At 39.9% G+C, this 12657-nt stretch overlaps 1 protein-coding gene across 1 annotated transcript; it reads left to right on the forward strand.

Annotated features, from left to right (window-relative positions):
* On the forward strand, positions 1-11734 carry LOC101784009 (structural maintenance of chromosomes protein 3). Its single transcript, XM_004962743.3, has 30 exons — positions 1-158; positions 920-971; positions 1051-1126; positions 1602-1640; positions 1729-1796; positions 1879-1950; positions 2220-2299; positions 2394-2472; positions 2543-2660; positions 2732-2907; positions 3757-4002; positions 4080-4201; positions 4274-4418; positions 4638-4810; positions 4916-5015; positions 5690-5826; positions 5931-6132; positions 7421-7508; positions 7597-7746; positions 8200-8351; positions 8449-8640; positions 8719-8902; positions 8985-9055; positions 9132-9283; positions 9743-9911; positions 10026-10172; positions 10489-10584; positions 10759-10933; positions 11123-11329; positions 11443-11734. Exons 2-29 carry the CDS (start codon positions 957-959, stop codon positions 11311-11313), a joined length of 3615 nt encoding a protein of 1204 aa, XP_004962800.1. The 5' UTR covers positions 1-158; positions 920-956; the 3' UTR covers positions 11314-11329; positions 11443-11734.
* The last annotated feature ends 923 nt before the right edge of the window (positions 11735-12657 follow it).

A 12657-nucleotide genomic window follows, 5' to 3' on the forward strand; every position in this document is an offset into this window, starting at 1 on the left:
CACACGTTGGCGACTCGTTTTTGACCCTCTCCCTCCCATCCCCGGCGCGGTTGCTCAGCTCGCTCGCTTGCAGCAAATCGGCGGTGGACGCGGCCTCGCCGTCGCTCGCCTCTCCCCCCCGCGCGGAGCTCCTCCCACTCGGAGCGGGATTTCTCGAGGTAAATCTTCTGAGCCGACGGGTGGAATTCCTCCTGGGATGTACCTCTCGTCATTATCCTGTCGCGGCCCCTTCGTGCCGACTCCCGAGCGTCGCCGCCCGCGGAGGTCCGCTTCCGGCGAGGGCTGCGCGGGTCCGCAGGTCCCCCCCAGCCTAGGACCTCGCATCTCCTCCGCGGGCAGCCGGCGCTACCCCCACCACGCGCCTCGTCTCGCTCGCGCAACCCCTAACCCTAGGTGCTTCTCTTCCGCTGCCGGTGCGGCGTCGCTGTTGCTCCTCCTCGTCGTCGCGGAGCCTTGTTTGGGTCCGGTCGCCGTCCAGGGGATGGGATTGGGGGTGGGACTACGGAGCTCCGCCCGGGCGCCAGGTGGCTGCCGAGGTGCGCGTTGTTCGTCGTGAGGGAAAAAGCGAGGCGAGAGGGAGAGGAAGGGGATAAGGCAGGGCATAATGGTCCCTTCACCGGTCAAAAATTGAAGGAATTCTAGATGAATTAGAAAAGGGAGAAAATCCCAATTTTCTACTTTTAGGGAGGGGGTGTTTGGGTTTCCAAGCGAGCTAACAACGAGCCTTACTGGTGCCGAAGAAATTCCCTGTCTCCACTCTCCCTAGCCTTGAGACCTGTATCAGTTAACACCACTGGACTTGATACCCAAGGTGCTGGTGCAGTTTGTCTTGGCATAGTGCTCCCGGCTTTAAGTCTTGCCATAGTGCTTGTTTTTGTGGATGGTCTACTTGTTACTGAGTTGCCATGCTCTTTTGCAGGGTTTTGATGGTGGCGTGATCTTCCCCATCCTCAAAAATGTATATAAAGAAGGTAAGCTGTGCTGCCTTGGGCACAATTTAGTGGCAATTTTTATGAAAATGTGTTGACTTACAGCCGTCTGTCTGTACAGGTTATAATTGAAGGGTTTAAGAGCTACAGGGAGGAGATCTCAACAGAACCCTTCAGCCCCAAAGTTAACGTAGTCGGTAAACTCCCTCAGCCGTTCCCTCACAAACTAACTTCACTATAGGGTAATTAGGTTCACGTGTTAAGCATTCTAATTGATTCACAGGCAACTTAATGTTCTCTGATAAGTCGCTCACAAGCAATCTCCATCTATATTGAGCCTGCAATAGATAAATCCTTATATAGTACGTTCATTGCAAAGCTTGTATTATGACCACTCATCAACATTGGGCACTTATTCAAGATGCAAATATTCTTATCTCCTAAATTGGTATATATATGCCAGACTCTATCAGCAAACCATGACCTTGCAATGATACATATGGTTATATCCTTGTAACTCTTCTGTGTTCTTGTTCTTGGGTTGCATGGTTGTAACCTTCCAATCTTTTGATTGAATTGATTGCGAGTAAGTACTAAAAGAGTGCAACAGGAACTTTAATGCATAGTTTTTGGCTCCAAATGTACTGACATTTATTTGATGGTTTGTCACAGTTGGTGCAAATGGATCCGGCAAATCAAATTTCTTTCATGGTAATTTTAAACATGTGATGCTATTAGATAATTCATTCTGCTCTTGTATGAGACTATTCTCCTAATTTGGCCATGCTTATTGCTGCAGCTATACGATTTGTCCTGAGTGACATGTTTCAGAATCTTCGGAGTGAAGATAGGGGTGCCCTTCTCCATGTATGCCTCCTCTTTGTTTAAGCAATCCAGATAGTTGGAATAGGTGACTGGTGTTTGATACTTTACTAATAACCATTTCCAGGAAGGTGCTGGACACTCGGTTGTATCTGCTTTTGTTGAGATAGTGTTTGATAATACAGACAACCGTATTCCAGTAAGTCCTCTAATGTATTCAGATTTTAATTTACTTATTCCAAATTATTTTCTTGAGTCTCAAGCTGCATATTTTGATGAAAAATGTCAACATCTAGATCTTTTATGGTTGGCACTCATATAATTATAAGCTCTGCATATGTCATTTGGTTCATGTAAGGAAGTTGACAGCCATCTCTCCAGCCACTTATTAGCATGTTTTAGCAACAACTCAGTGATGATTGTGTTCCCTGTTCTCCTGGCTCAAATGAACATACTACTTTGCTGCAGGTTGATAAAGAAGAGGTACGCTTGCGCAGGACTGTTGCTTCAAAGAAGGATGAATACTACTTGGATGGGAAGCATGTCAGGCATGTTATCATTTTGTTCTATGCTCTATACCAACCCAGCAATGTCATATCCTTTTGTTTGCTCAGACCTACTTTTTATTGTTGTCATGTCCAGTAAAACTGAAGTCATGAATCTTCTAGAGAGTGCTGGTTTCTCTCGTTCTAATCCATACTATGTTGTCCAGCAAGGAAAGGTAACGAGTACTCACCTGGTCATTCCTTCCATCTGTTCAGATATTATGTCAACAAATTTGTCATCTGTAGATTGCATCCCTTACCCTGATGAAAGATTCTGAACGACTGGATCTTCTCAAAGAGATCGGTGGTACACGCGTTTACGAGGATAGACGGCGTGAGAGCTTGAAAATAATGCAAGATACAGGTAAATTTGAATTACCACAATTCTTTATATAACTTGACATGTCGAGAAGATAATTCCTACTTTATGAACAGCTAACAAAAGGAAGCAGATTGATCAAGTTGTCCGCTACTTGGAAGAAAGACTAAGAGAACTTGATGAAGAGAAAGAAGAACTGAAGAAGTACCAGCAGCTGGACAAACAGAGAAGATCACTCGAGTATACTATATTGGACCATGAACTAAATGATGCAAGGAATGAATTAGCTTCAGTAAGATTGACCATTTGTTTTTTTTCTTTACATTTTTGGATGTTATTTTTATTCTGTTTCACAGGTTGAAATAGTTTGACTAGAAAATGAAGGAAGGCTTTGGAATTGGGCTTGATGAAAACAAACCATTAACATCTGCTACATAGGCCAATGGCCTGATGTTCTCTCTGATTGTTTCATAACCAATGGGAAAACCTTAGTTTTCTGGAGAGCGTAACTTTTGAAATGCTTGTTGTTTCAACATCTTTACAACGAATGCTTCTTTTGTTAAATTTGCTCCTATTGTAGACAATGACTGCAATTCATCTTGTTGTACTTATGTTTAATGTCACTCTGGCTGCTCTTGTGAGTGCATTTCCTGTGAATTGGTATGAATTTATATTCCCCTCACATTTCCAATAAAATGTAGCAGTTGATTATGCTGCATTTAAAATCTAAAAAGATTGCCCTTTTTCATCTAGTCAGTTAGGTGGGTCGTACTCTGGTGTTTTTTTATTACTATGTAAAGATTATTTTTATTTCTGTCAGACAAGCAATTGATTGTTGATGAATGCTGTCTTTGATAGCATCTTCTTATGTGCATAAAGATATGCTTCACAATTTTTCCCTTGCCTGTACACTGTTTTTAGTTGCTAAATGTTAACTATTCCTTGGTGTGAAATAATTTATGTCAGTTCAGTCTCTATTATCAGTACCACCTTGTGCGATAATTCCACAGGTCTACAGCTACTGTGCAAAGGACTATAGTCAATAATATAATTTTGTGAATCTAACCTTCATATGACCTCATCATGATCTATTCTGTAACGATTCTTCTACTTTTTTGTTTGAATTCCTTGTTGCTATTAGATGGATGATAACCGAAGAAAAATTTCCGAAAGTATGTCCCATGCGGATAATGAAGTGGTGGATGTACGTGAGATGATCAAGAGTTTTGATAAAGAAATAAAAGTCTCAACTAAAGGGATAAATGATACCAAGGCGCAAAAGGAAGGTGTTGAGAAGAGGCGTACTGAAGCACTGAAGGTAGTTGCTCAGATTGAACTTGATTTGAGAGATATAAAAGACAGGATTGTGAATGAGAAGAGAGCAAAGGTATGCCATGTTTGAGCTTGTTAATGAATTTTTGTTAATTATATTTTGCTGCTGTGCTAAAAATAATATGTTGTTAGGATGAAGCAGCGAGGGATTTGCATAGTGTGAGGAGGGAGAGTGAAAAGTCAAAGTCTGAATTGGCTGAAATTAGTAAGGTGCATCAGGCCAAATTAAAGGAAGAGGAGGAGATATCAAAGAGGTAAAATGTTTTTTTTGGATAATTATGCAGTTTCTTGTGAACATTCATTTCACACTTCCTTTGTGGGGACAGCATTATGGATCGTGAGAAGCGGCTAAGCATATTGTACCAAAAGCAGGGGAGGGCAACCCAATTCGCAAACAAAGCTGCCAGGGATAATTGGCTTCAAAAGGAAATTGAAGATCTTGAGCCTGTACTTTTGTCAAATAGAAAGCAGGTAATAATCTGGTGACTGATTTGCTTCTACCCGGAATAATCCTGCATTTACCATGTGTATTAGACTATTAGTTTGATCCAGTTTGTCTTATGTTCTGACAATAGCTGAAGGCTGTATCTTGGATCCGTGCCATGATCCAAGAAACTTTTTTTCTTTCACACTTCAATTATTTGCTGATCTATGGTTTAAATATCTGTTACATTCTTGCAAATGTGGCAGGAAGGTTTACTTCAAGAAGAAATTCAGAAGCTTAAAGATGAAATTAGTAATTTGACTAACTACATTGAGTCTCGGAAAAGCGAATCAAGCAAGTTAGAGGCCACACTTGCAAAAAGACATAATGATTACAATGATTTGAGGAAGCAGAGAGATGTGCTTCAGGAAGAAAGGAAGTATGTAATTTTTTTATTAAAAGTTTAGTGGCCATACCTTTGTCATTGGATGGATGATGTGTTGCATTAAAGTTTATATACTTAAATAGAAGGAAAATTTTCCAGGTCATTTTGGACGGAGGAAACTGATGTGGGAGCTGAAATTCAAAGGCTAAGAGACGAACTTACAAAGGCACAGAAGAGCTTGGACCATGCAACGCCCGGGGTATGTAAAATGTTTACAAATTCTTTGTTCATATTGCCGCTGCTACTGATAATTTTTTTCCTGTTTTTTCCTGTTATCCCGTTGTACATGCTATGCGCTGCACCATAAATATCAGCATATTATTGCTGAACATGATATGGAAATAAATAAAAATATATATTTATTCATTTGATCATGTACTGTTTTGCTTTTCCTATTTAATTTCGAGTTCTCTTAATGCTTCCTGGTCAATGTTGGTGTTGCTTGGAGTGGCTACTACGGAGCTTTTATGGTTATCTTTAATGTAATTTACTTAAAATTCTGTTTTCTTTAGTCAAGAACTTATTTGCTAGGTAATAAAATATTCCCATCATATTCACTGTCTCTTTCTACCTCTTCCAGTGGTTGCAAGGTTGTGGATAAAATTAATTTTCCACCAACAATTAGATACATATGACTTCTGCTGTTGTTATCAATTGACATAGATGATGATTTTTTTTTTTGGATCTTTACCCTGTAAATGTTTTGCGTTACAGGACTGATATCCCCAACCATGCGCATCCACCTACCTCCCACTCTTCAAATCCCATACTTTAACCCTGTTTAGTTTAATACGAGTAGCATAAACTTGTTTTATTCTGCTGGGACAGTGCTTGAAGCTATCTTTGCTGGTTTTAATTTTTTTCCTTCCTCAGGATATCAGGAGAGGCCTGAATTCTGTTAGCAGAATCATTAGGGACCATGGTATTTCTGGAGTTTTTGGTCCTGTATTAGAACTGGTTGATTGTGAAGAGAAGTTCTTTACAGCTGTTGAGGTCACTGCTGCAAATAGGTATAGGATCATACTGCCCTTTTAGATAGATATGATCTTGTTTATTTATCCTTCTATTCATTATTTTCTTAGTTCACTAATCCATTCTGTTCTTAAATGAATAGCTTGTTCCATGTGGTTGTTGAGAATGATGACATATCAACAAGGATCATTCAAATATTGACTCGAGAAAAAGGTGGAAGGGTGACATTTATACCATTAAACAGAGTGAAAGTTCCAGACCTAAATTGTCCACAAAGTCCTGATTTTGTTCCGTTGTTAAAAAAATTGAAATATCGTGCCGATCATCGTCGTGCTTTCGAACAGGTATTACAAGGGTGCATATTCTTATCCTCTCAAAATCGATGCCTAGTCCTACATGTTTCATTTGGTTAATTTGATAGAGGCTCTGCAGAAGCAGTTCCCCTCCTATCTGGTGAATAGCTGCATTCTTGCTATCATCTGATTAAACGCAACCAAATTGAATTATTTAATCTACTCTTCAATCGGTATCTTTTAAGATACAGGCTATAGGCATGCTATGAATTGCACGGAGTGCCAGGTTCCTCATTGATGAGAATATGCAGTTCTGTCTATGGAGTCTCCAGTAATATATACTCAGCCTCTCTTGCCGCTGCTGAGCTCTAGTCTTGCCCCTAGCTATATGCGCAAAAAGTAAATGTGATCATCATATTACCTGAAGGTTGGAAACTAAATGGCTGACTTCCAGCTGGCATGCCTGTATGTCCAGTCTGGTTCACCGGCATCAGCGCTGTGTCTGCTGCAACTAGCATTCCAGCCCCTTGCTCAAGCCCACTGGTCACCTTCACAGCTGCTGCGTTGCATCTTGGCCACACATGCCCTTTCCCATGCCAGCCACTGCTATCTTGCTGCTTACTTGTGGCTCTCGTTCAGGCCAACCTTCAGTCCTTAGTTCTCCTCGTGCCTCTGTGTAAGCTACAGGTGCCATGGCAAACCATTGTTGTATACTCATATTATGTATTAGTCATTCAGAGTTTCAGACTATTGATAAATTCATGTACATACTGTGTGTTCTTCCAGGTGAAACTTTCTTAGAGAAAAGTTGCCTTCCTAATTTATGTGCTCGCAGAGTGCAATATTGGAGGTTTTAGAACACAATGCAATAAGGTTCTGTTCTTGTATTGGTTTGATATGCATAGTTCCTCCAATCCAACTCTTTCAACTTTGACCATTATAATGAACTAGACAGATTGATTGTTAGATTTATCCTAATCGATTCATGCAGTACTGTGGTAAAATATAATTCCTTTTTATTTTAGATATCATAATATTTTTCTAGAAATTGCGAGTCAAAGTTCAACCTTGTAGACCGAGTCGATGTCCTAAACGATTTGTATTTGTGATCAGAGAGAGTAATTGTCTTTATCTTTTCCATTTTGCATGTGAGTGTGTGCATTCCTGCACATGTTTATTTTTAGCACACTTGTGCATTGCATGCTTATATGGGGCTTTTCCTCTTCCAGATACTAGCTTTCCTTGTCCAATCACCTAAGCTAGCTTGTAAAATCAATATGCTTCTAGATTAAAGTTTTTCTATATTATTTTCTATATCTGACTTTGAAATTTCTGTTAGGTTTTTGGCAGAACAGTAATATGTCGAGACCTGGAAACTGCGACTAAAGTTGCACGTGGCAATAGTCTAGATTGCATTACACTCGATGGTAGTCATGGACTTTTACATTTGAGTTGCCATTATTACTTCAATTCTGAAATTGTTAATTGACTGTCGTTAACTGGTGGTTGTATCAGGTGATCAAGTGTCAAAAAAAGGTGGTATGACAGGAGGTTTCTATGACTCTAGACGGTCAAAGCTGAAGTTCGTGAAAATAATAAGGGATAGTAAGATCGCAATCGAGAAAAAGACGGCGCATCTAGAGAATGTCGGAAACAAGCTAAAAGATATCCTGCTTTGTTTTAATTAAGCTCACTCTTTCGGTTTACATGAGGCTGGTTAAAGACTGTTATGTCCTGTTATTTGCTCCTGCAGCTAAGTGTTGAATATTGCTTACATTCTACCTCATTTTGGTTTTAAGAATCATGCAGATGTATGGGATTGATTATTTCTTAATTTATTGTTGTAATGACATCTTTGCTATGCTATCATTTTTTCAAACCATACAGATCTGCATAACTGATATTTAGTATACTCAAAACTCATGTTTACCCTCATCTTTCTTCTATTTATTTGCTTTCAAGTCCTAAGTAATTTGAAAACGTTAAACAACACAATAAGTTGTCGCATTTTTACTCTTTTAACTGCAAGAGCAATATTTCATGCTTAGTTTTCTTGCTGTTAAAATGGCAGTGCCATAGAAATGTTAAATGCCCTGGATTTCACTTAACTTCCCATACATATAGATAAGAAAATTACAGATTTAGTTACCAGACAGCAACAAATGGATGCTGAACGTGATCATGCCAAGTCGGAGTTGGAGCAAATTAAGGTTGACATCACCAGTGCAATGAAGCAAAAGGGGTCACTTGAGAAAGCCCTTGGCAAGAAGGTATTTTGTTTTGTTTTCTTGAATTGTTCCTGGAGGATTCTTCTTACTCCTGCTGCAATCATGTGTGCACTGTAGTTTAATGTTTTGTAACCTGCAGGAAAAATCACTTGAAAACATCCGCAACCAAATTGAGCAAATCCAATCTAGCATTGCAATGAAGAATGACGAAATGGGCACAGAACTTATTGATCAGCTAACATCAGAGGAAAGAGATCTCCTTTCACGATTGAATCCCGAAATTACTGAATTAAAGGAGAAGTTTCTATTGTGTAAAAACAGTCGGATTGAGGTTGTTGAAGCATTCAGTAGCAGTTGTTTTTTTTTCGAAGAGACCTTTATCTGCTCTAATGTAGTTAATGTTATGTAGATTGAAACAAGAAAGGAAGAATTGGAGACCAATTTATCAACAAATCTGATCAGGCGTCAGAAAGAGCTAGAAGCAATAATTTCATCTGCCGATTCTAGAACCTTGCCTCTGGAAGCTGAGTCGAAAGAGCAAGAATTGAAAAGTTCTAAGAGAAATCTTGATGAGTTAACTTCGTTATTGAAGGGTACATAGCACTGATTGATTTCTCTTTCCCTTCCTCGTATTAAATGCCTTTTAGGTCTTAATTCGATCAATCCTTTGGACAGCTAATGTTGATGCCATAAATAACTTCACCAGAAAGATGGATGATCTGAAAAGAAAAAGGGATGATCTGAAGGTAATTATCATTGCTATAGTTTTCTTCTTCTGCTATCACACTTGTTGACTTGCTACATGTTTATATTCAAATGCAGACTCGTGAAGCTATTCTGGAGCAGACTGTACAAGATGGTGCCAAAGACTTGGAACAGTTAATGAACAGCAGGAGCACTCATCTAGCCAAGCAAGAAGAGTGCATGAAGAAGATCCGAGACTTGGGCTCATTGCCTGCTGATGCTTTTGAAGCGTATGCATTCCAGTCCTTGCATTATGTTTTACTTATTTATTGGCATTAAATTTGGCTCTCTAAATACTCCCGTGGTCCAAGTATATATGTTATATTTTGTTTTGGCACGGTCATCAAAACTAGACTTTGACCATTCTTTTTTTACATAATATGTTATTTATAGCTACAGAAACCAATTATTGTTAAAGCACTTTTGAGACGAGTCTAACCCTATAACTTTCATACACTAAGCATACCTATTTTACTTATAAGTTAACTAAGTTTTAGTCAAAATATACAAAGTTTGACTTCTCCAAAAACATGTATGGTCTATACAATTGGACAGAGGGATTATACAACTCCATGAGCTAGTATTTGTATTCTGTCAATGGTTTCATTACTCTTTAGGGCTTTTCAGCATATAAATACTGGGATTCTAGAGTAACGTGCCAACTTATTTTGTCTTTGGTCAAAATATAGGTACAAAAGGAAAAACAAGAAACAGCTGCAGAAGATGCTTTATGAGTGCAACGAGCAGTTGAAGCAGTTTAGTCACGTCAACCAAAAGGCTCTTGACCAGTATGTCAACTTCACAGAACAACGGGAACAACTGCAGAGAAGGCGAGCTGAGCTGGATGCTGGTGATCAGGTGAGTTGACATTGGCATAAATGTTTTTAATTTAGTTACCTCCATGCTTCTGTTTAAGTTCTGAATGTCATTGCTCCTAAAAGCTAGAATCTGAAGAACTGATCTGTGTTGCAGAAAATTATGGAACTAATATCAGTTTTAGACCAAAGGAAGGATGAATCGATTGAGCGCACATTTAAAGGGGTTGCAAGGCACTTCCGTGAAGTGTTCTCTGAGTTAGTGCAAGGTGGTCATGGATATTTGGTTATGATGAAGAAAAAGGTACCCCCCCCCCCCCCCCCCCCCCCCCCCCTCTCCCCCCCCCAAAAAAAATGAAGTTTTAAACTTGCTGACCTTGGTAGCCCTGTGATCCTGCATGTACAGTTGTGTTAGATTAAAATTTTGGCTGCCATTGTTCTGATGTTCTGTTTTATTCCGGTTGTTGCTGCCATGACAATCACCCATAGTTTGTAATGATGTTTTAGAACTATGAGTGAATTGCCTTGTTTTCCCTGAAATTTCCCCTGCACTTGTATATATGCTGTTTTAAAGGTGAGTTTTGCTGACTTTCTGATGTTTATGTGCTCCTTTCTGTTAGGATGGGGATGCAGGTGATGATGATAATGATGAGGATGGACCTCGTGACCCAGATCCTGAAGGGAGAATAGAGAAGTATATCGGTGTGAAAGTCAAGGCAAGTCTTATTTGCATAGGGTGTATATGTATGGGCATGCAGTCATTTGGGTAACCATCACATAAGTCAAGATGGAGAAAATTTAACATTCTAAAGTTATATTCCTTTTGGATAATTCTGGTGCTTGTCCAGTTTTCTTTTTCCTGTCCCTTATATATAATGCTTGTGGTTCAGGTTTCCTTCACTGGCAAGGGAGAAACTCAGTCTATGAAACAATTGTCAGGGGGACAGAAGACAGTGGTGGCGTTGACACTGATTTTTGCTATACAACGATGTGATCCAGCACCATTTTATCTGTTCGATGAGATTGATGCTGCTCTGGATCCACAGTACCGAACAGCCGTCGGGAGTATCCTTTTTATTTCTTTCCTGTTAGTGTTTATCCTCATCATAAAAGAGTCATGATATTCTGCTTGTGGTAGTTTCCAGATATTTGTGGGCTCATGCTCTATGTCTAGCTACGGGCTTGATCAATTCCTTTTTTGTGTCCTTGAGCAAAAGAAGCTTTGCCGTTGCTTTCCTTAAGTTTTTATTCCAGATATGATCCGCCGTCTAGCTGACGTGGCTGACACCCAGTTCATTGCAACCACATTCCGACCAGAGATTGCCAAAGTTGCTGATAAGATATATGGTGTGACACACAAGAACAGGGTGAGCTACATTAATGTGGTGTCGAAGGAGCAGGCGCTGGACTTCATTGAGCATGATCAGACTCACAATGCCAGCTGAGGCTTCTACGGACAAGGCATGTACTGATCGTGCACATCTCTTTTCTTCTTAATCTTAGCACCCTCATATACTTGTCATTTTTGTTGGTACTTACAAGATTCAACTGCTCTCGTTTTTCTTTTTATGCAGGCAGATGCTGACGTAGAAAGGGTAGAGTAGCTGTCGTCAGTCTCGTCCTATCATGGGTATTCTGGTCCCATGGTTGATGTAGTTGTGTATATGTATGTAGTCAGCTATTGGGTAACTTGTTTAACTGCCTCTTAGATGCGCGATTTGTGATGTATTATTGCGGACGTGGCTACCTTTTGGTTCGCTGCTGACATCTGGTAAAAACTAGTCAAAGCTGTGCGTTGTATGTTGCTGCTGCACAAACTGATTGATTGCTATTGCATTTCTGAACGAGAGTTTTGTTTGCGATTGATTGCTATTGCGTCTCCCTCTCGTGTGCAGCAGCGGTTGCCGGAAAATTCACTGTTCATGTGTTCTGCTCTGACGTAAGGCCAGGGGGGAGATATTCGGTGCATTCGTGCAAGTTTGCTCTTGTGCGCAGAGCAGTTTCCGAGGAAAGGGATGAACGGTGAATAGAGCAGGGAAAACGAAACTCCAGGGCTTTTCTCGCCCGGACAGTGACGCAAATCCTTCCCACCTAACCTATTGCAAGCAAACGAAACAAGCACACCGTGCGTGTGTAGCTTTGCTGCTAGATGCAGTGTTTTATTTTTTTCCCACAGGTTTAGGCTTGATTCATGCCATGTACTCATGTAGTGGGGTGCGGGAAGTGCTTTCTTCCGTGCATTTTCTTTTTTGCATTCTTAGCTTAGGGATGCAGGTTGTGGTATTTTTTTTATCAGTTAATTACTTAATTAATTATGTTGACATGCCATTTTAGTTTATTTTTCTCTCCCTAATTTAATTTGGTGGCATGCTACTGTAGTTCATTTTAGCGAATTTTTGGTTGACTGAATGATCTAAAAACAAGTGGAACTTGTGTCCCTAGTTGTGGTATTTGCTTGCGTGAAAATGACACTGATATATGCTTATCTTTGGTTACCTATGTGTAAGTTTCAATTTTCCCGGAAGGATGAGATGTTATGCCGCCAAGCCAAGTATTCATCCACTACAAACTTTAGCCTCATGGTGAATTTCAGATAGTGCAATCTTGTCACTGGAAAAAAAAATCCCACAACAAAACAAAGCAACCAATGTCTAATTAAGTGGCCAGATATGATTTGTATGCCAAAATTAACTTCTCGTGGCTCCTAAATGGGGGTATGCAAGTTTTTTTCATGCCACCACTAATATGTAAAAAAAGATCGCGTTGCTCCTGATGTCCAATTAATGCAA

This window comes from Setaria italica, chromosome III (assembly GCF_000263155.2).
Source record: "Setaria italica strain Yugu1 chromosome III, Setaria_italica_v2.0, whole genome shotgun sequence".
NCBI lineage: Eukaryota > Viridiplantae > Streptophyta > Magnoliopsida > Poales > Poaceae > Setaria > Setaria italica.